Source organism: Solea senegalensis, linkage group LG12 (genome assembly GCF_019176455.1).
Source record: "Solea senegalensis isolate Sse05_10M linkage group LG12, IFAPA_SoseM_1, whole genome shotgun sequence".
In the NCBI taxonomy this organism is placed as follows: domain Eukaryota; kingdom Metazoa; phylum Chordata; class Actinopteri; order Pleuronectiformes; family Soleidae; genus Solea; species Solea senegalensis.
This window is the reverse complement of record NC_058032.1, coordinates 13,882,179-13,906,738: the sequence shown is the minus strand read 5'-3', so window position 1 is coordinate 13,906,738 and position 24,560 is coordinate 13,882,179. Positions and strand designations below refer to the sequence as shown.

General features: G+C 38.2%; 1 protein-coding gene across 2 annotated transcripts in view; it reads right to left on the bottom strand.

Moving 5' to 3' along the window:
• The window catches only part of ctnna1 (catenin (cadherin-associated protein), alpha 1), a 68,409-nt gene that overhangs the window by 12,587 nt on the left and 31,262 nt on the right, over positions 1-24,560 (bottom strand). For both annotated transcript variants that reach the window (XM_044039754.1, XM_044039755.1), the window contains exons 8-16: positions 21,817-21,897; positions 21,456-21,608; positions 16,152-16,244; positions 14,990-15,146; positions 14,116-14,316; positions 12,831-12,982; positions 9,421-9,531; positions 7,845-8,026; positions 846-951 (exon numbers count right to left, since the gene is read on the bottom strand). In XM_044039754.1, coding sequence (XP_043895689.1) covers positions 846-951; positions 7,845-8,026; positions 9,421-9,531; positions 12,831-12,982; positions 14,116-14,316; positions 14,990-15,146; positions 16,152-16,244; positions 21,456-21,608; positions 21,817-21,897 — 1,236 coding nt within the window. The remainder of the gene's footprint in view (positions 1-845; positions 952-7,844; positions 8,027-9,420; positions 9,532-12,830; positions 12,983-14,115; positions 14,317-14,989; positions 15,147-16,151; positions 16,245-21,455; positions 21,609-21,816; positions 21,898-24,560) is intronic.

Here is a 24,560-nt window from a genome sequence, read left to right as displayed (position 1 = left end):
ATGGAAGGATAAGAGAGTGGGAAGGAGTGTTTGAAAGAAATTGGTAACGACTGGTTAGGCTTGTCTCATGAATAACAGAAATCAAAGCAGTTGTTAACAACTGAAGCGCTTTGCTATGTGAGCCTTCAACTTCAATTTGCTCTTAAATGTGCAATTGACAAAAGATGAGGTAAAAAAAACAAAAAAAAAACAGATTTGAGCAAAAACAAATTTTAGTTACATAACCAGAACAAAAAAGTATCCCTAGCTAACTTAGGCCCACTATTTAAGATTGTTTAAATCTGACTTACATGCAGTGTTATTTAAGGACAACATTCAAAACTAAAGGAGGGACCATCAAATTGTAATCAGTATGAAAGCAATGGCAATGTAAGTTCCTTCTGCAACACAAGAGCTGAAAATAAGTTGAGCATTTGTATACTGAACATGTGGTCTTCCACGACTTAGTAGATATTTAATTACGTTTTTGATGTAACTTAATGACATCCCAATGATGACCTGCACCCACTGTTGAAACATTATTGAATGTTGTATGGGCGGAAATGGCATTATTGAAGTGTCCCCCAAGTTAATTTGGCATTGATAACTAATTTTGAAGCTTTAACGACATCTTTCATCAAGTGCCCCAGACAAAAACATGGAAGTGACTTATACTATAAAGTTTGTGCACTTAATTTTGTATCCATTTTGTAACTTTTGTCCTTTGCCTTATTTGTCCTTGGTGCGCTTGTTTTCAATATCAGGTTGTGACAGTCTCTATGTCGCACAACGTCACAACTGAAATTATACATTGTGTTCGCAGATAAGATAAAACCCATAGAAATGGAAGTTCAGTAATAACTTACATTGTCAGCAATGGTGCGGCCCAGTTTGTCCATTCTTGATCCTGCCTCTGCAATTTTTTTGGCAGCACTGATGACATCAGATGTATTCTTCAGAGGGCCTTTACCCCTGAGGAGAGAAAAAAATGGATGCATCAGTCACAGTTTCTGATCTACCGTAGCCTCATTCAATATGCAGGAATAGTATCTCACTTATGAAGCCACTGTTGTTTTTGGGAGGTTGTTTTTTAGGTTAGAGGCAAGTAGTGGCACAACTTATGGGAATAGTTGAGGGAAGCGAAACAGAAAAACAAGTGTACTCTTATGCACAGACGATTCCAAAAACAAAACATTAACACACTCCGGCACCATATTGTGTAGCCAGAGAGAATGTTTTACAACCCATTATAAAAGTGTGCAGAGAGGCAGTCTTTATCGTCAGGTTTGGGACCAGTGTGGGATTGTGGCACTTCACTGTCGCAGTCATTTGTAATATCATCACCTCCCTCATGATACCAAGAACAGTATCAACCCCATTTATCAGGAGTTCGGCATAATAATGTAAATATATATATATATATATAATATATTAATAATGTGCTTTTAAGAAAATGGCAGCACAATCATACTTTTGGGAGTCCCTGGCTCCACAGGTCACTTGTGCCATATACTTTTATATCACAACAGGATTCCTAGCTCAATATATTTTGTCACATTTATTCAAGCAGCTTTGCAAGGATTATTTGAAGGTATATGGCATATTTCCACCGGCTCGCCTCGCCTCGGCACGATTAGGTTGCATCTCCACTACAAAAAAGTACCTACTTAAAGTGGACAGAGTCATCACAGCACAGCTGAGTGAAACTGTGGTGACTTAATTTTATACGCCACAGGTCCCCACAACATTAGTAATACCTGGACACACACATACACACACACACACACACACAAGTGACTAGTGACTTTACACCAGTGATCTCCTGTAGTTGTTGGAGAATGACTAGAGCCATGAAAGCAAAATATTTGCATTTATTTTAGAGCCATATAATATATTTTTGAATTTTAAATGTGAGTATAATAAACCTCTGAATTTATTCTTTTAAATAATGTTGTTATAATACTCTTCAGTGTGTCACCAGCAGCATATCTTGCAATCACACTGAACTGCGACAAATGACTTACGTCTGTTGACTCATGAATAGAACGGTGCTGCATTTATGTCATTCACTTGCGTTTCCTCCACTTCCAAAATCGATGGATGGATTAAAACAAGTGATAATATTTTATGTTTTATCTGAAAAGCCGAAATCTGCGAGCCAGATGCAATCATCAAAAGAGCCACACCTGGCTCCCGAGCCATAGGTTCCCTACCCCTGGTCTATCGCATAGTACCTACTCAGTGCGCTTTTGGAACCTCGTCTGAGCAGGTACTAAAAATAGTACCTGGTACCAGGTACTATGCTAGTGGAAATGCTACTTAAACTGTGCCGTGGCGAGGCGAGTAGAGCCTGAAATGGTTCCATGTCTCCAGGTAGAAAAACATTGGTTTTGCCTCAGAAACGTAGTACTCTCTAACACACGGACACACCAGAAATGTTTTTTTTGTCATAGTCATCTTAATACAGGTATGACATTAAGGAGATAAAACTGACTTGTTCAACATTCCACGGCCAAGCAAAGCCAGTCCCAACATGGGTCAGTCTAGTCCAGACCTGACCTGATCAACTGTAAAGCTTGTCAACCATTTTCTGTTTTTTTCTGACCCCACAAGAGACTCTGGGACACAGTTGGTAAGAGGCACAAATTGGATTCAAAGCTGCTCCTCTCCAGGCTAAAAAATGAGCTATCCAACCCAGAACAGATGGAATTGTGTGTTCTGCTCTTGCTTCCTCTCCCCTCCCCTCACATCGCATCTCTAACCATTCCCCTCTCTAGCTTTGCCTCTACTGCTCTGCTGTAAAACAAATCACGGTCCTAGGCCACACATCAAAGCACATACTGGAAGTGCTCTGGGGACAAGTCAACCCCGTGGGACAGAGCTGGAGGCACTGTAATGTATTCTGGGAAAAAGGACAGCATGGAGCATTTTTAATTGATTGTTGCCACAGATTTCCTTAATGTCAAACCCATCACATCACAATGATTATATACAGCAGCCACTCATTTCTTCCTGCATTAAAAATACAGCCTGGCTTGGCTAGAATTTCCTGGCCATTTGCAGCTCCATCTCAAAGAGACGATTGGGAAAAGCAAAAAGAGGCCATGGAGGAATACTCCAAATCAGAGGACACTCTTGCAAGACCTTTTCTGATAGTTTAATGTATGTAGAAGAAGCTGGGGACTTCAGGTCTGGTGACAGCTGCAGGCCTCCAGATTGGTGTAAGGCACATCAGACCGAGAACTGCATAGCACAAGAATGCTCAAAGACAGGTGGCTCCCAAATATGTTGCATGTTTCCAAGCCACACATGCCTTATTCATGAAAGCCACCACACAGCCATAGGCGCTGCAGGAGTCAACAAAAATCTGTCTCACTCTCTGAGGCTTTGTCAGGAGAGACGTCCAGATCACTTACTTCATACAACATTAACCTTGGCAGGGCTCTGTGCCAGCTCAAGGTTGAGAGGGCAATAATTTGGGGTGTAGACAGAATTAGCCACCTACTGACCTTCCATGTGCTACTACCTCATGCCAGGGTGAGGGCATAATATGAAGATATATATTCAGCCCTCAGGCACAGCAGGATATATGGGGTGCAATCCAAAGCCTGAGTGTGCCACATAAAAGTAAGTTGTGGTATTAGACCATAAATTAGCAAACTCTCAGGGTAACTGCACTGGTAACTATGGATGTCCCAATCAGCTTTTTTGGCACCCGATCATGATCTCATCTTTTTTCTGTGTAGGAGTATCTGCTGATACCGAGATCAGATGCAATACTTGTATTTTCCTAGATAACAGAGCCGCACAGTCACCTGTAGCCGAACCAGCACAGTGTTTGTATATGAAATTGTGAATCTATTGTTTCTCATCAGGCTTGTTAAACAGGCGATTTGATACCGCAGTGCTTACCTATTTATTCTGTAAAAACACTGACCAGTGTTGTTATAAACTCAGTGTTAATAACACAAGTGTGTGTATAGGTGAATGAATGAATGTGTGCGCATGCATGTGCCTTTGGTGCAGCACGTAGGGCAGAGGATACGAACATATCTATTTACACACACATGCATGTACATGCGTACACACACATACAGTAGATGTGCATAAGAATGTTAATATACATAAAAATTTTACGACCCGCACACACAACACACACTTGCCATCTGGCAGTGTGTAACAGAAGCATCATATTTCATTTTCAATGTTTTCTTTACATCTCTGTCTGAGTAATGCCAATGGCAGCAATTATTTCTTAGTTCTCTGGATGAATAAGGAGCAAATTAAAAATGATAGAGTTCTGTGCAGCCTCAGTCACTCTGCACCAGCTCTAGGTCTTTGGCCAAGAAGAGGGGATCTTTGACCCATTCAGAGGATGGAGGCAGAATGGCAGCATTTCATGATCATTGCGGAAGTGACTCTAAGTTGGGCACAAAATGTCCCGAGTAATTCACTTGATCATTCATACAAATAGTCAGGAACAAGTGTATAGTCAGCCATTTCAGCTGTAACCTAAAATACTCCACACAAAAATGCTGTGCCAATATTACTAAGTGCCAATATTACTGTATGCTGCCAAGTTTCAATATCATGCACATGCATACAGGTTTTCTGTAAAGATGCTCAATTATTCAGTTCATAGCTTACAATAAGGACCCGGACTTGCTTGAGGTTCTTGAAGACACAGCATCACTGTGCACTTCATGCCCAGCAACACTTTGCTTTATTTGTATGAGGCTTTATTTGAGACTGGCGTTAATATGTGTACAGACTGATCAACTCCCAAGCGGACACTGTAAGTCCATCAGTTCAACCTCAGCATTAGAATCTGCGCACAGGCCACCAAACAGCTGACTACTCATTTAAAACCATCTAGCTACTTCATTACAGTGTTTCCTCAAACAGTGACTGGGGTTTTTATTTAACTGAGCTGCAGTTTCAAGCATTTATTTGAGACAGGCTTGTGTTAGAGAAAGGACTTCAGTGCTAATTCCCTGGGTTTGATAAGTATAATTGAGCATATTTTGACATGGAGCCCTGTTTGCCCTGAAGCAGGACTGCAATGCATTTCACAGCAAGCGAAAAAGAGAGGCTGACAAAGTGAAACTAGTGAGGTGAAGAAATCCTGAGTTGACAACAAGTGCTTGTTACTGTAAATGCAATAAAGAGTAAAACCAAACAAAAATAAAAAAATAAAAATAACATACTTTATCAGACCACCTGTTCAAAATAACCTGTAGGAAAAAATCTATCTTTTTAAACTTTTATACACTGTGTTGTGTCATGGTTTACACAATCACATTGTGCTGTCAAAGCTCAACCTGAAATTAACAGAGAAGCTAGAATGAAAAGTGGTGGATTGTCTTAGTTTGCCACTTTGCTACTATATAAAACAGACCAGTAACTCCCCCCTCTACCAGTGGTACCTTCAGGCAGAAAATCACAAGAGAACAGGAGGAAGGACTGATGTATATTATCCACAAGATCGATCCACGGCCACAGCAATCACTCCAATCCACCGGGCAAAGTTCACATAAAAGACTACACAAATTTGATGTCACAATTGTTAACCACATAATTATTCAATTCATATATTCTCAAAATATATTAACTATATTATGTAAAACAAATTTTAAGTGACAACAAGTGATCAGGTCTCATCTCCATAATACATGTAAATACACGCACATCATTTCCATTTGCACAAAAACCAAACGCAGTGCTTTTATCCAGTCTGGCAATAACAGACGGGTCTGAGAGAAAGAGACAGAGATCGAGACAGAGAGAGATAGAAGCTGAGTGAATCATTGCACTACGCACTGCTGTACAATGTAATAAGATTTTACTTATTTTAAAACAAATCATATGAATATGCGAGAGTCAATGCCAATATTGTGGCAATGGCCAAAAAGAAATCTATATAGGGGAAAGGCTGAAGTGTAAAAAAAAAAAAGGATTGGTTCATTATGAAACTGTAGTACTTTTTGTTTGGCCCAGACAGCATCTGACCAGAGAGGTCATTATAAGTCCAAGAGAGGAGTGAAAGAAGCCTTAAATACTGTATGTCAAACTGGAACATCCATTGTCATCAAAGCGCCTTTCACAAAGCATCTGTAAAGGAATGTTCCATCTTAATTCCATGTCCCAGAATTGTATAAAAGGCGCAAACACAGAATGGGAGCCACTGTTGTTTTGCCAAAATATGAGCAGTGGAGGTGGTTACAGAGCAGGACAGGGAAGCAGCAGGGCAAGATGCCAACATTGATTTTGCTAAACGTTACTCCTGTTATTCCGCAATACAAGCACACTGTAAAAATCACATACTAAGATGGAAATATGTCTACTTGTTTGGTTCAGTGTAAAAGAGCAAAGGCAGCATAATGAGGGGGTCTAACTTACTGTAATAGCATAGAAAATCTTGATCTACATCCACACCAATACCACTTAGTTTAAATTAAAACAAAATCCTATCTCTGTCCAGAGGAGCTTTTTGTCTATATAGCATACGTATATGACCCTATTTACACTAAAAATGAATATTCACATACACTGCACATGAAACAAAAATAGATGATCTATTCTGGTTAAAGAAAATATTACAAACGAGGGGCAGCAAGACTAAAGAAGACCAGGGATTTCATATCATGTACAAATGACAAAGTGAAGTAGTTAGTACGTTTTAGAACCCTTTGCAATCCCCATTGGCAGTTTAGTCGGGCAGTGAATGCAGGTGACCATGTCGTTATTTCCAAAAGTGGATTTCCTACACTGATGTGATTCATCTTCTGTAGCCTATATTTTCTTAGATGTACAATAGACTGTGAAAATTTAAGTCTAAGTATTGTGCAGGCCTAAGAGCACCAGGAGTTCATTAAACTTGCCTATTAACACAAGACAGATTACAGTACCAATTTGTTGAGGAAAAAGGTTTAAGTACTATTTGTAGTTACTGTATGTCTGTTTTATATTGTTGTATTTTCTTATGGGTCTGTGAATAATAATTCTTGTCTTATGACGACGAAACCAATTTACTGAGGTTTGTTTATATTTTTGGGGTGGTACCTTTCTGTTTGCATTTCAATAACATATTTTCCCTGCAATGTTGCCTGTGTGATATGAATTCAATAAAATTTTCATCTTTTTCAAGTAGTTGGTTACACTAGATATAACAGCTTTTCTACAGAAATCAATACTTGAGAAATATGAACTGAGTTTTCTGTAAATATCCACAGCTTGTAACCACAGACGCACAGTGTTGGCAGAAGTAGATTTCAAAGCCATATTTACAGCAAATGTGTTTTTATATTATATCATTATTGTCATTATATTTAATATAGGACACATTGTGTTAGGGATGTTTTCCCATCCATTTCTCTACAATCTATATTGCCTATATTGCCTCAACAAACTACTGACAATGGTGCATCTGGCCATCGTGCAGCAACTCTGCATCTACGATTTACAGTGTGAACACAGATTTATTCATTACAAAGAAAGAGGGAGATTTAAGGCACTGCTTATGGAGTGATACTTGATACAGTGATACTTAAGGAGTATTGAAGCATGAATGGTACATTAAACCTCTTGAAAACAAATGTAGACGTAATGTGCATTTCACACAGGTTTAACTGTGTTGAAGGCAATAATAGCAGGAGGTCTTATTCATTCTGGTCTTGAACATAAAGAAAGCACTAAAAAGCTCTAAAATATCAAATATACAAACTGCAACTAATTGATATTAATCATCTACCAAAGTAATCGTTTTTGTGCACTCACACTAAAAGAAACTGTTGTTCAGATGCATTACAAAGCCATACACATTACAAATGGCTCTAGGAGGAGCCAAGCTATTAGTCTAAACTCACCTGGTGAAGTCTGTCATCTCCATCATGATCATGCACATCTGCTTAGCCAAAACAATGATGTCATTGCCGCTGTCATCCCACTTGGATACCTCAGCATCCAACTTGCTCTTCTCTTCTTGGAAGCTAGCCACCTGTTCTGCAATCTTCGCCTTCTGCTCCTGGGGCAACTGGGCCATGATAGCCTGAAGGAGGAATTATGGAAAACGTAGAGGGTTAGCACACTACACCTCAACATACTGTTAGTGATGCTTGCTATTTCAGTGTCTCCCAGGCATTTGTTTACATCATCCCAAATGGTTTCCATGGATGCACAAGATGTTTTCTTCCAGGCAAGAGCATGAACCAATATGTATCTGGTTTAAAATCTCTCATTCAGCCACTATAGCTTTGCACGTCTTTAAATTATAGCTTTGATGTCTCATCATCATCATCATCATCATCATCACATCATGGCAGGTATGTTTTGGCTGAAAGGAGATATGCCTTATATATCTGAGTAAATACCACTTTAGGACAATTTCTATCCATGCTTGGGCTGAATAGTTAAAGGGCAGTTTCAAAATGTAAAAACAAGGCATTGAAATAGCTTGCAAGACAGAAGTGGGCAATCTATGATACAGATGAACCAATATAACCTGGTCACTACATTTTTATTGATCTTCACCCATGTGTGTGTGCTGAAAATAAGAAAATAGATACACCACCATTGATTACCTGTAGGTCATGAGTAGTGATTGGGGGATTACTTTTGTATAAGTACCCTCCTCAACAAGGGGGGAAAAAAAGGGAAAAAAACTAACAAAAAAAACAGAGGAGTGATCAAGAGTCATCTCTTGGACACAACCCAACCATAAACTCACTGGGTCAGAAGAGGATTTATTATCTTAAAAAAGAAATGTTAATGATGATAATTGAAATAATTCTAAAGTGCTCGAGGATATGATGTGCAAAATCTTATTTCACTGTGGCTCCTCAAGGTTCACACAGGGTGAAGTATTTCACAGCGTGGCTTAGACACAAGAAAAGAAGACATGATGAAAAGATCACCAGTCTGATATAGTGCTAGAGGCTCAAGTATACTCCTGCAGTGTTTCCCCATTAATTATCGTGACTATGTCAGAGTGCCACAGAACAAGAGTGAAGCACAGAGGCTGGTACATTAACATGAGTGTACATTCTAACATCAAACAATTAGATATATACCAATACTTTTTACGACTGCACCCGTGTGAGTTATTACATTTTGTCTCAAACACACTGTCAAACAAGCCACAATATTGAATAATTGAATCAAGCTGGAAAGCAATATTCATCTAAATAAGTTTCCAAATCAAAGCTTCTATGTCAATATTTAACTAATCGTCCGGTACGCCTTTATTCAGTGGGGTACCAGTCAAAGCAATCTCCAAAATTAATATAATAAGTGTGTAACTTTACTATATGTACTTTATTCTTAAGTGCATATGTCCTATTTCTTACAAGGCATTATTGATGTCATTTGAAAATTAAATGTTTTTTAGGCAAGAGATCAGAGTTAAAAATATCTGGTAATAATAGCAGGTAATTAAAAGCATACCCGTGCACTCTGGCCAGCAATAAGTTGGTCATCCTCTGTCTGCACACTGGTCCTGCTGCGAACATCAAAGTCCTCGGTCTCAAAATCAGAGTCGTCCAACTCCTCTGGAGTCTGTGGTGGCACAACAGAGAGCGAGAGAGAAGCAAAGGGAGGTCAGAGGAGGGAGAATGAGATAAGAAAAAAGGCTAGCTGTGAATAAGAAACATAATTATATAGGCATACAACAGTCTTTTAAGCACTACTAAATATCCAGCCTGCTTATTATCTATGAAAAATACCTTAGTGCTGCAAGCCATAGCAGCATGAAATAAATGTCTTCTTCCCATAGTTTGGTACAAGAAACTGTAAAGGCTAAATGAATTTGTAAATCAAGTGCAATGTGCTGCCTGTGCATTTTGAGAGGGGGAAATGAAAGTATGGTATGGTATCAAACGTATTGGGAGCAAAATTCTACAGAGTTCCATCTGTCACTGCTAGTTGTAGAAAGGCGAGTGAGGCATGAGATGTACTCTTCTGGAGTGTTGCCACATCATCTCTGGTTTTTTACCTTTTCTCCAGCATGGAATGTAAAAACAAGCCACCAGCAACTAATTTTCTATAAATATTAAAAAGAATTTCTATCTCAACAGGTAATGCTTACATTAAAAAAAAGACACTGACTGACAGGAAAATGTATTTTTTGGTGATCCGGGCACAGGGGAGATGATGTGGACAGATAAAGGTGCATTATCACACCTCTGCTGCTACTTGTGCTTATCCAGCTGTCTCAATACCTCTCTTGTGTAATGGATTTGGAGTCCTGCATCTAAAAATAGCTGAAGGTCTCTGAACAACCTTACACTGCTTTACGGAATGTTGCATTGCTCTTGTTCTCAGGGGAATAGGGGTACAGTTTCAGATACAAAGCTGTAGTGACTCAGAGGCATCTCTTTCAACCCAGACAATGCTGTTCAGTGGGGCAGATATATCACCTGCTTTCTCCTGTGCAACAGATAAACTATGAATGTGGGAGGGTCAGAAATAATGGCTTATGGTGCGCACACAGGAGCAAATTATCAAACAGACACAATAATAATTGTGCAATTAAATAAAAATGTTAATACTATTTTATTTTAGTTTTCATGCTGTGGCAAAATACATTAATATACAATATTCAATTTTGTACTGTTCAGCATCTCCAGGACGTGCACGATAATTAAAATGTAAAGTTTCACCTGACAGACACCCGACAAAGGATCACTATCATGTTAAAGGAATAGAAGACTGCCGAGCAGACCCTAGTCTTTTGTCTAGTATTTTCTGAACATGGGGACAGTGCAGTCCAGAGACTGTGCCCATTTCTTCACTGAAAAGAGAAATTGTTTTGAGGAGCCAGGAGAAACTCTAGTGGTATGATGCACTGTACAAATTAGTAGAGACCGATGTCCCCTGTATCTTGTAGCTCCCCAAACTTTGAGACACGGAGGCACATTCTCTGACGTAGCTTTAAAACTTGTCTCTTCTCATAATAAGCCGTGAGTGTGTTCTTATACCTTTGTGAGGAAATACGCCAGCAAAAACATTGATGTCAAAAAACAATGACTTGCAATATTCCATGTCTTTGGGTTTAAAGGCTTTACATTTCTACTGTCACGGGTAAACTAAGTAAAGGACTGAGCACAGAGACGTTCTTCTCAATATAACTGAATGCAATATAACTAATACATTTGTCACGTTCCATTAAAAACAGCAATTAACAGTGAGAACAAGGGAACCACTGTGATGAAGCTGCTGGAAATTCAATAACTATTTCCAGTTGAATAACCAAAAGAGTAATCACATTTTAAACCTGCAATGATTATGTCTCCCACCTGATCAAAAATACGAACAAACTCAGGGGAAGAGGATCATTTTTCTCTTTACGTTATGAATGAAGTCTGTGTTAAGTCTCGTCGCCATCTTCTACTCTCAGTAAATGGCCAACTCAATCTGATGGATTAATTATAGATAAGCAAGATTTGTCATAAATCCTCAGGTATTTTTTAACACATATCCACACACCTACCCACACCCACCCACCCACCAAGTATTGTTCAGTCTGTCCCACGGGTCCAGTGTTAACAGCTTAATCATTCTGGATAACAAGAGTGGAGCTGGGGCAGATGGAAACTGAATGTACTTCTCCAGCTCACAGTTTAACTAAAGAATGCTAATTAAAACCTCCATCTTAAATCAATTTCTTATTATAATGTAAATTCTGCATAATGCCCTCTCTCTCTCTCTCTCTCGTTTAGTTTTTGTCTATGTCTGTGCAAAATTATTAATGAGAGCCCGGGCACAGTTTTGGAGCACTACTGTCAACACACAATGTGCTGTCAAGACTAATGATTCCAATACAAAAGATTAAAGTGAGGAAAATAATGGAGGATGGAATAACACAATCAACCAGCACACTGTAGCACAAAGCAGTAAATGTATAATTAGGTGCAGTTACACATGAGAAGCACCTTAACTTACTTACTTACTAGTTATATGATCGAGTCTTAAGAACTCTCTTTTTCGAGAATGTTTTATTGTCTGCTCATTGTCAGGCACTTGCATAATGCTTCGATAGTGCCTATCCACCATCTGTCTCAGTTCTACTTCTACTCCAGCAAAAGCCATTAACCCAGAGACAACTAGGACTGTTGTTGGACTAGATTGCAAGTCTGGTCAATTAGGTCGACTCTTGCCTGAGACAAGTTAATCATTGGCTTCAAGAAATGCACGAACATGCAATTTCTCACGTACCATTAAAAACGGCATCTGTTCCCTTTCCCATCGCCATACTAAACAGTTTTATGTATGTACACACACGTGCACTGCGTTACTATAAGTTAGTACTGGTATTACCATGCTGTGATTTCTGTTAAATATTTAACCATACCACACGAGAGGGAGTACTGTTGTGCTGAATATCAGCATTCAGCACAACAGCATGATGTTGTGTTATACAACAGTTCTACAAATGCTATTTATCGTTGAAATATGCTCATGGAATGCCAAACAAATGACTCGATCGCAACTGGACGGAACTAACTGTTGTATAATTAAAATTAAATGTTAGATCAATACTGTCCATGGTTAATGAATTTTAATTTTCATACAGGGTTTATGTTTCTACTTGGACAACACAGCTTCCTTATGTACTCAAAGGCACACCTTTCTATACATGCAAAAACATCCAGAAGTCAAAGAGCATTATCGAGTCCAGAATTTTTAAACTCCATGCACTGGAGATGACATGGTAGAAAATGGAACTCCTGCTGTTCAGATTTAATACAGAATCTGAATGCATCTGAAATGCTGTCATATACGACCGATACTAATTTTTACACGGCAATGAGCTTCAAAGATATGTTCCAAAAATGTGTGTGTGTGGTGTGACTTACTCTGATCATAAGGACAGCCTTGCGAATGTCACGGATGCCATCATATACCAGACGGGATGCATCGATGAACTCGTTCTCATCCATAGGTTGTGAGGGATTTGCACTCAAGGCCTCCACTGCAGACTCCACTTGCTCTGTGAACCGTGGCATGACTGAAGGAAAGTGAGATAAAGGGTTAGAGGAAGAATGGAAAAATATAAACAACAAAAAAAAACAATCATGAAATTCAAAAACAGGAGTAAAGACAGCGTCAAGTAGATGACACGTATAATGATACTTTGAGTGAGGCATGGTTTGTGATATATCATGTGAATATATAAAACCTGCATTGGACTGTACAACATCAATGGCAAAAGAAAGAAGAAAATATAAGTGTAAGACATAAATAAGTACAACAAAAACTGATTAAATGTAAACTCGTAAAAAACGACTAAAATGGAATTCAAATTGATTTTGGCTTAATGCATTAATAATTTATGCCTGTATGTGGTGCTTGGTGCACATTTGTCTCATAGGTAAAAGTGCACGTCAGAGCAGAAAGCATAATATTTGACTTTGCTGAGTTTAAAGGTGAATCACATTACTTTGTTGTTGACGGGATGTGAAGGAATCTGACAATAAGTCTCACTGTGCTCTGCTCCCATAGATCGTCCCTCTCTCAGCATAAGCTGAAAACCTACCACTACTACTATAAGGCCTGTAGTACATATTATTAATATCAATTGAATAGATATGGCTGAATCTTCTCAATGTCTTCTCAGTCAGATATAAATGAGTGAATATTAAAAAGGTAACAGACAACGTTTCCCTGGTTCCCTTTTGGTCGTCTTTTCCTCAGAGCCAGTGGTATGTCACAGTAAATTTCTAAAGATATTAGGTTATCTCTATTCTTTACATTGTTTGTGTTATTTTGCGGTGTAAATCAAGTTTTCATTTTTCCAAAAATACTCTTCCCTATGGACAATAGATAACAGAATGATTGCTTTCACTATGTGAACATTTGCAAAGTGTTTACAGCAACTCAACGTCATTAACATAAACTGCATTCTCGAGATCAGTTCAGAATATAATGTTCAAACATTACATTAATTTGCAGTAAAATCACAGTAAAGGTTTTTTTTTTAAACGTAGATACAAAAACAGAACACAGGCCGTGACACAAAATATGTTAAACATGTTAAACTTGTAATGAGGAAACAGTAGAAAAACATTCAGTTCATATTCATGCTGTCAAATGATTTTTGTTGGGCAGAGACAGATTCAAGTTTTCCTGATTCTATGGTACCTGTATTTGTGAGGAGCTTGGTAGCCTCCAAGACCTTCTCTGTGTAGACTCCAGGTTCATAATTGTCCATTTCAGAAGTGACCACATGGACGACTCTGGCAGCTCGGCCTCGAATAGCTCCAGCAGTGCGATCCAAACCATCAACATCCTTCTCCTGCAGAGCGATGACACACTTATTCACATCCTCCAGTATGTGGTTCTCTGGGGACAAAAACAATGATGCAGTTAGTCATGTACACTTCTTATTAGTTTACTCACTTTGCTTAAATCAAAAATGAAATGTCAATAATGAGAAATTGCAAAGTGAGGAAATTCACATCTTTCATTCTGTTTGCAAAGTGCTGAAATTAAGGGGGCCACTGGGAAGCTCAAGTATAGGGTGGGGGTGCAAAACAAATTCTCAGATTCCCCATTAGTGGTGAGCCTGTAAAATGCAAATGTCCAAGGTGTAAATTACAGTCTGTCCTTGGCTGGAGGTGAGAGAAGTCAGTCTGCTTAATGAGAACTCTTTAAGGGTATGTCTGACAAACCATTTGTGTGCTTTAACACACACGACAGGATGTCAATTTCAGATGTTGTTCTGCTGATGCTTCAGTGCTTTCCACTGTAGAGACCATTCACCTTTGGTATGTATGGTTCTCATCAGAAAAGACTAATAACCGGATCCTTTACAACCGTTTTACCTCCTCTTAAGAATGGTCTTAAAGGCTTTGCGCAAATCTGTCTTAATTCAGACCAAATGTGCAGTCTCCTGACTAACAGTGAAACACTTTCACACCTTAACACTCGCACACACAAATCCTCATCGCTTCAACAGTACCAAACATTTTATTTGTCCATGCATGGCAGTGGCATGCAAAAAAATATATCTTACCAGACACAGAAAGGAAGTCGTCAATGGATGTGATGTCATCAACAGCATCAGTGAGGACGCGGACCTGCTTCTCCCACTGCTCTTTGAACAAATCCATATTGTCCTGGGCCACCTTACTGTTGGGCTTGGCAGCGAGGGCTAACGCTGCATTAATCACCTGTAATCACCCAATTACAGCCATTAAAGCTCCATTACAGCATAGCCTCGAGGCACAACATTTGCATAGGGTGATCGCATGAAGCCCCCATTCTCCCGCCTCAATGTTGGGACTACAGCATGATGTCAATTCATTCCTGCGAGTGATTATAGACACTGGGTGTTTTGAAGGATTGATTGAAAATAAAACTAACAGCAGCTTGTTTTGGGGGAGGAAACATCTGTGAGTATCAAAGCTTAGGATGAATAGTCATTAGACGAGATTAAAAAGAGCAGTGGCAGCATGGTGAGAGAGGGAGCTGGCACAGCTCAGGGGTACAGATGAGTGACAGCAGGTAGTTAGCTAGGTAAGAGGTTTTTCAGAATGGGCTCAGTGATGACACAACTTCAGGTGTTGATGTTGCACATTTCTAAATCAGTGGCACAAACACTTGAAATTGGGATTCAGTGGGAAAATAAATGCAGGATCTCATTCTGTCAGTTCCTTCATGTAATCTGGATATAAAATATATCTTAATGCTTGGTGTATGTTGAGTATTTGTGTTGCATGTTGTAGGTGTCTATGTTTGATTTGATTGTTAAAATTAACACACTGTAGAAAGAAAGGCAATACCCACAACATTTTCTGAAATGTATGGGAAAAATCACACCAATATATTTTCCTACTCAAGATTTACAGGTAATATAAGTATGTTAATTTATTATGGTAGTTTTCCTTGACTTTAATTTAATAATTCAATTAGGATGAGTGCATGGAGAGAATAATGTTTTTACTTGTCAGATTATAAAATGCTTAACTGCATGTATGTAGGCCAGAACGATCTAAGGCTTTACTTAAAAATTATGATTTGGAGAGGAGAATGGAATAAAAAAAAGATTCAGTGCTGCTATATTACTGCTGTTAAATTTAAACAGATTTAACTCAAGCACTAGTAAATGTAGGAGTCTCTCAATGGGTTTTATAATTAATGAATTGGATAGAAGTTGTGGCCAAACTGCTACATACCTGTGGGCAGAGTGTTTCCAGTTGAGATGCTGCCATACGGACCAGCTTTACTCCCTCCTCATTGTTGGAGATGGAGCATGCCAGGTTGGCCACCTAGACAAGATGAGAGTTAAAACACACAAAAAAATGTTATCCACCACAGAATGGGGCCGACAAGTATGTGTTTTGATAAAAAGACAAAAATTAAACTTTGACAAGTTTATTATGGTAGCCTGGTTTAAAGAGTATTCTCCATCAGAAAAGAAGCAGCTCTGTAGCACAATCCCTCTGGAATACAAACACACTGCTGAGGATTAATCTATAAAGCTGCTAAAATTATACAATATAATGCCACAGAGGGGGAAGAGAGAAACAGGAAGGAGAACAAAAGCAAGGCTACAGAATAAGTTGATTAAATATAAGTTTGGTATTGCTTTTCCTAAAAATAGTACACTTCTCAAAATGCAAATGTATATTGTATATCGCAAGTGAAGAAGAGGATTGTTCTCAGCAACTAAATGACAAGGCTGCCAGATTGCCATTACATTCCTGGAATCAGAGAGGCAAATAGTCCTGACACTTTCAAAAACTAGGGAGCAGGGTGAGAGCCAGGGTGCTGAAGTAAGCAAGTCTTGGCTTTGGACTGCCAACGTTTATGGTTTGTGAGTTTATTCTCATGAACCAACCAACAAATCAAACTCTCCCACAATAGCTTTTTAAAAATTCTACATCTTCCAGAGTATGCTTCTGCCTCTACTCCACTGCTTCTACTACTTCTAGTCTACTTCTGCTGTAAAATTTAGGTCAGAGACTTTAAAAGAATCCCATTGGTTGGTTGGGATGAGCTGGCAAAAACTGTGCCACAGAAGGCCTGGGATGTGAGGAACTCTGCCAAAGTAGGATTATTCGATAGACCCAAAATGTTCTGAAACATAATCAATTACAAAGAAACCGCTGAGTGCAGTACAGCAAGAACTACTATCTGAGTCTTATTTTCGTAGCTGTAGAAGATTTCATTAAATCTAACTAACTTAAATGCTGAGAGAATGCTGAAATGAGACAATCGCACATGAGGTGTGAACAAAACCCTAGTTTAACTTTAAACATACAAGGTTGTTTGCAACACAATTGTTATGATCATAAACTGTATTTGACAAACAAAAGCCAAATTATGATGTCTTTTTAAAAAAATAAATGTTCTCAATGATTACAAATAATAAAAGTTAAGGCTATGCATTAACTCCTCAAATTAAACCTGAGTGATCTTCTAATTGCTTGTGTTTGTTCAACTGAAATCTACTAAATACCAAATAATAATAATAATTAAAAATGAAATGAGTGGCAAATCACTGACAGTCCAAATAGTAATATAATAATGATGTCAATAATTAATAAACATGCCGATCACTAGCAGGACATAGGAGGAGGCTGGATGAGTATGAAAGCTCCTTTTCTCCTCACTCCCTCCTATTTAACAAAATGGCCAATTCCACCTTACAATTCCTTAGCCTTTTTTAATGATTTCTGTATGCTGGTGAAGCACCGGAACATCGATATAAACATATCCCACATCACTAGGCAAAAAAGTGAAGAGATTATTAAGTAACCCCAGAGGATAGGCGAGAGAGTGGTTCTACAAAGACTGGCACTGATGGCACTTTACGGAGACTCAAATTAAATTACTTAGATGATCTTTCATGTGGCCCAGCTTTTATTCCCACCATGATACCACTGGGACAGCAGCCATTTTATCAAAAAGGGACTGTGATTGTAGCCAAACAAGGAAATTCAAATAAAGTAATGTCAACTCACACTTTTACCTGCCATGCTTTTAAGCGTCATGAGAGGAAGTGTACGGCAGACATTTTGACAGGTCACAGTGGGGAAAGCACAGGTGTAAATAATCAAGTTAATGACGAGCACACTCCATTTGGCTACCTCAGTTTCAGGTTATATGCTGCCTCGCTGAACAGAGCCATCGTAGATATTATCACAAAACTCAGAGCTTTTCCTGCTTAAAAAAACAAACATGTTGAAATGTCTGCAAACATTTACAACCAAATTATTTCCCAGTAAAAAAAAAAGCTACATCTTTATCAGCCAAACAATATGTGAAATCACTTTAAATGCATTAGGATCAGCTATTAAATGATGCTGTCTATGCAGATACATGAAGGACAACACTATAAACATTATGCTGACAGCCTTATCATAGTGTACTGTTTTGCTGTGCCATCCATTTAACCATGTTCATCCTATACACACTGGTTTAGTAAAAATGCTGTGTAACAATATAGAACATGTGTATTATATCGATTACAGATTGTTTTGTTCAGAAATGTCTTATTATTCCACACTTTTATAAAATATAAAATACTTTAAATGATTGAAGAATGCAGAAAGGAAAGCTAAGTCCAGCCAGACAGGGGTAGATAACAGACCATAAATATTTCCCTTTGGCTGCCAGAAGAGAAAAAGTATAGGAGGTGTGGAGGAAATATGCAATATCATCATAGGTCTAAATAGAAGCAGAATTTATTTTTAGTAGCTCTCAGTTAAATGGTTGGAGACTTCATAATACTAGGTCAGCCACGCCTAAAAACTGATGAGAAATCAGCTAAGATATTATTTTATAGAAGGAGGAAAGCATTCATTTTAAATATCAGATTGAGTAAATGAGTAAAAGTCAGTTCATTCGGGCTTTTAACTGATTCAGTTAGTTTATTAGGTCACTAGCCACACCTCACTGAAGTAACTATATTTTGATGTGTTGTATTGCAAATATGAGTTGTCGTTTTTTACTACAAAACTTAATAAAAACATTAACTTACCTAAATAGCAAAGACTAAACCAGTATTGCAACTCCTTTGTGTGGCTGAGAGCCTCAAGTTGAGTGGATGTCAAACTAATTTGATTTCTTTATTCCCACCATTCTCCCTCTGTTAATCATTCCATTTCATCTTTTCATTAGGATGAACAAGATACTTATTTTTTTCATAAGGAGAGAATTGAAATGGATTTACAGTATCTGATGAGGACATTGCAGACTGTGGCATATTCAACTGTCTTTCTAATTTGCAGTGGAGACCCACGCAGCATCCTGAGCACCAAGGAACCTTTAAGAAGATAGGTGTGCCTTTTTTCCCCCAAGACTCCAGTGGTGACTGTTGACTAGTCAAATGATTCAATTAATTCAGAAAAAACTGAATTTTAAACTTCTTACTATTACAAATGATCAGCCTTATTTAATGTGTATCAAGACTAGGTGTCAACAGAATAATGTTCCAACAAACAAGCTATTTAAAAAGGGGCCTATAAAATAAATGTAGGTCATAATATCTGTTGCATAAATGTGTGAGCTAATGGACCATTTGCCCCTGGGCAACCTAGGGCAGCATGATGTCATAATGCCAAGTTAGTGTCACTTTTACAACACAATAACCCGTTTATTTGATTTGCAGTTCATTAACATATATAATTTTAGATTTCAACTTGCAAATGGCATGAAGCACTTTGTTATGTTCGTTAAATTGATTGACTGATTGATTAATAATTCATGATTTAACTGTAAATGTGTGCAATATATGTAACTGGGAACATGTGCAGGATGTTAAAAAACAAGGGCCTATGTCAGCCAATTACTTCATCGATAACATCCTTACTACACTCAACGTATGCAGACACATGACTCAATTTATGATGGCAAGAATGAATCAGCGCTTGGCTGCATCTGCTCCTGCCTCTAAACCGCCTCTGGATGCAATCATTCACCCTCTAGAATATATTTAGCATCTGAACATACTTCAAAAATTATTCTTCATGCACGTCCTTTCTTGTGCACATAATATTAAAATGTTTTTATATGTTTATGATTTTCATACATTTAAGTGGTGCTTTTATGTGACGTGACTGTGCTACAAAGAATTTTTCATCTAAGGAGGAAAATACACTTTCATATAAGGAAAAACATTGCAGATTCCTGGAGGGTTTACACTATGTTTTGTACACAGGTTTTAGTATGTGTGTTACTGCAGTTGCAGGGTGTAATAAAAGATAAGTAGGAGCTTCATTAGTTACAACTGTAATTACAAATAAACTAGGGCCCTCTTGAATGTAATGGGTGGAGCTTTTTTTTTTTTTTACAACCTACAATTTTCTATAATCTTTAATTTATATGGTAGCTCTGTGCCATTAATGTGCTCAGATATCTTGACTTGCCTATTTTCTTTTAATCCATGTTCACTCTCAGTGTCTGCAATGGGTTTTTTTCTTTCCTTTTTTTAAACTGACAAAATATTTTTATTTCCTTTCTTGTTACATTTTGCTGCTGGTGATAAAACACTTCATATCAAAGGGTACAATAAGTATGGTCATAATTGACACTCATCAGCTTCATTGTCATTTAATCGGTGCATTGGAGAAAAAGGTTGGCCATGTGCATTTGATTTGCAAAAAGGGATGTTTGTGCAGTAAAACCTTGCAATGGACGAACAAATCTGATATCACTTCTAACACTAGCCTTTGGGATCCATATAAAGGTCTGCTCCCCAGTGCTGTCCACTTTTCCCTCTGATGTTTCAGCAGCTATCCCGGTGATGCTTATGCTTCCTAACTCATGCTGGACAAACTGATCCAGCTACAATCATAGTCATTTGCCCATGGGAGAAAAGTCAAATGTCAGCACATGATGCTTTGACAATGGCATTCTTGAAATTGAAGGAAAGAACTAAAATGAGGAGGTGATGGTCCAGGCAATAAGTAGTGCCTTGAAATATTAATACAGCACTACAGCACATGTGGTTTGTTCAGTAAGACGTCATAGATCAAGCCGTTGCAGTAAAGACAACAGATTCCCAGAGGTAGCATTATTTTTGAGCTGTGTTTTCTTTCACTTCAATTCTGCTTAAATATTTGAATTGTTGTTACAACCACAAAAAGCAATGTTTTTTGTCTGCTGACTATAGCATCACAGCATTAGTTTCAGCACTGCCTTTGATTTACAAAATGCAGCTAGAATGCATTTTCTGTGTGTGAGACATACTCCAAACACACACACAACCATTGAGGGACAACAACGACCAAAAAATAATTTCCATGTTTATCCCTTTGTTTTCATTAGGGGGAAAAAATCCAGACTGCTGTTATTGGAGGTCTTGTAATCCTTAAGTTGCATCACAAGGGAATCTCAACAAAACAGAGCCACAAAGACAGAGCAGAAAAGCTGGATGATGACTGATATTTACTATAAGCAGTGGGACAGTAATCAAAAAGTGCTCTGTATTTGGGTCATATCAGGTACTAAGAAAAGTGAATATTCAACATTACCTCAATCAGCTTGTTGGCATGCTCACGGAAGACCTGTGCATATTCTTTGACTTCTTTCTCATTGCCATTCTTGGCAGCCTCAATCAGGACTAAGAGGGGAACGTTGGTCTCCAGGAAAGAGTCAGAGACATGGTCCATCACAGCTTTACGCAGCTGTAAAGCAAGAAATTGAAAAGAAAAAAACATTATGAAAATAATATTGTTAGATTACATACAAAACACAGCTTTTTGGTATTACACATAATAGAGACATCAAAAGAGATGGCCAAACAACTTTCTAATCTTCCAAATTACAACTTAGAAAAGAAACTATTTCTATATATAAAATAAACCTTAATAACTACGTTTTGAAAAAACAAACCTGTCTGCGAAGATCTCTGGTTTTCTTTGTCATCCTGTCGATGGCTGTGTTCAGGGCATCACTTCTGTCCTTTCTTCCAGCCTGAAGCATGAACATAGGAGAGTAATTAGGATAATTTTTCATTGTAACAACTTTTTCCCACATATTTGTTGTTAATGCTTATATAGTATTTTATTTGAATGAGAACAAGGATCATACTGAATTGAATCCAACTATGTAAGAGGTTTGGATTGGACTCCAGTGATTTAAGACAAAAAAGGAACAGATCTACAGAAAATGCTGTAGCTAGTATTTACAGGTCACAGGAATGTTTTGGCCCACTTGCATTTGTTCTCTTTCTTGTTCCCTTTTTCACCATTTCTGCCTGTATAAATACACAGTGCTCCTCAGCGCTGTTCTCCCAATCAACCATTCCATCCAACATCATTGCTTTCACTCGTCTCTACTTGTGGGATTGAAACCCAGCATCTTTGATGCTGTTCGAGAACACATACCCAGAAGCAAAATGTAAAAAAGAAAGAAAGAAAAGAAGCATTAGCCACATGAGTTTGGACATGGTTTGCTATTAATTTACAAAGACAGAATATCTGTATAAACACTGAAGATCATAATCTTGTCTCACACATTTGTAGGGGTGTCACGATCTAGATTGTAATCGAAAATTGATCAAAGCAACGTCATGATCTCGACCTTCGAAAGCAAAGGTGGAATTGAGGTTTTAACCACACCCCCAGTGTGATGTCATGCATGAGTGTCAGCGGGGAAAAAACAGTGTTGTGGTTATAGCCATTGTAGCATGACTGCATATTACTCGAAACTGCTGCCAACTAACAATAACCATGGCAACTGCTGATTAGAGTGACACATCGACCGAACTTGAACCCCCTTCCCGCTTCTCTGAAATCACTGGTGTGGTGGTGGAAAACCCTGGATTTAGACATTTAATTAGCATACTGGAACCACACTACGAAATGCCAAGCAGGTCGCATCTTACTACAAAGGTGTTGCCTTTCATGTATGATAATTTTATTGGAGGTCAGTGCAGATTTAGTGACCTTAATAACAGATTGCTGGACCTTCAGAGCAACACAGAGCTATATGACTCTCTGAGACTTCTTACTTTTACAGTTAGTTTCCAACTGACTCGTTATTTGTTAATACATTATTAAAATTTGACAATAAGGCCTTAATGCGACATTATATCACTCATGACACCATGTAGACAATCGAAATGGGAATTAAAAAATGTATTAATAACTAGTTAAACTAGACACGTTTAAAAATGGCAGACTCATCTGTGCTAAAAGAGAGAACAAAAAGATTGAGAATTAAATGGAATAGTGACCTTAAAATAGGAAATCAAATCAAGGATTTGGAGAATTGTGACACCCCTACACATACACATATATATATATATATATATATATATATATATATATATATATATATTCATCTCAAGGAGAAGAGAGTGCAAGCATACTGTAGAAGTCAAGGAGGTAGCAGTCTACTCAGTCTACTATTTTACACATTGGTCCTATTGGGGGATCGTGGTGTGTTTGCCAATAACCAATAATACATTTTAAAGCCAATATCGGCCAACACCAATACTGTGCCAATAATATTGCGCATCCCTATTCCTAACCACAGCTACCCACTGAGCCAATATCGGCCAACACCAATACTGTGCCAATAATATTGCGCATCCCTATTCCTAACCACAGCTACCCACTGAGTGGAGAGTCATGCTCTGTCACATTCTGCAACTACTCAAGCAAAAACTGAACAGCTATAACTTTCAGGAAGAATATATGGAGCAAGTTATAAAGAGAGAGAGACACTGGACAAAATAAATAAAAGATCAATTAGATGAATAGGAAAGAGCAAAGGAGAAAAGGCAAATAACCAATTGGGCAGTTCCTCCATCTAATAATGCTTTAATCAAGAGCAGCATAACATAAAGATGGTGGTGGCATTGACCTACCCCACCCCCATTGCACTCTGTTCATTGAAAGGATGTGTACATAGTTGGGGGCTGTGGGGCTCCTCCTCAGCACTAATCCTGCTATTCTTTTTAAAGGCTGGATGCAGTGCTGTGGTAGGGTTTTAATCTGCTGTAGCCCTACTGTCCAATCCTATTTCATTCATGCCTAGCCTATATTTTAATTCCACAGCAGAAGGTTCTAAAGCACTTGTTCGTCAGGTGCTCATTATAGAGGCAGATTCTCTGCAGCTTCTTTTATGATACTCAAGTGAGTCTCCATCTCCTTTAGGACATATTTAGGAACATCCCCTTTCTACTAAACTACAAATCCACTGGATTATGGTGTTATTAAGTGTGCTCAAGTGTCAAATGATCAAAGATCCCAGCGTTATAATTTAGCAAGTTTCCTTAATAGGATGTCCATTTGTAATTTTATTCTTCTGTTTCCTGTATGGTTTTTAAACAGGTTGACTTCCAAACAGAAAGCTAGTCCTCATTAAAGAAAAGGATCAACAAACGTGGCAAATTACTATTTAGTATGCCAGTCAGCTAACCTGGAAAGTCACAGGCAGATGTTTATGTAGTCTTAAGAACTGAGATTTATGTGACAAGTTAACTAGGATGGACAAATTCTTCAATATTAATTTTCAGTCACTCCACAGAATTCTGTGACTGTGACGCAATTTAATGAGGAGTTATTTTAATTCCAACTATAAAAAAATGTGTCCCAGTATTTCAAAATCATCTACTACCACATAGGGAA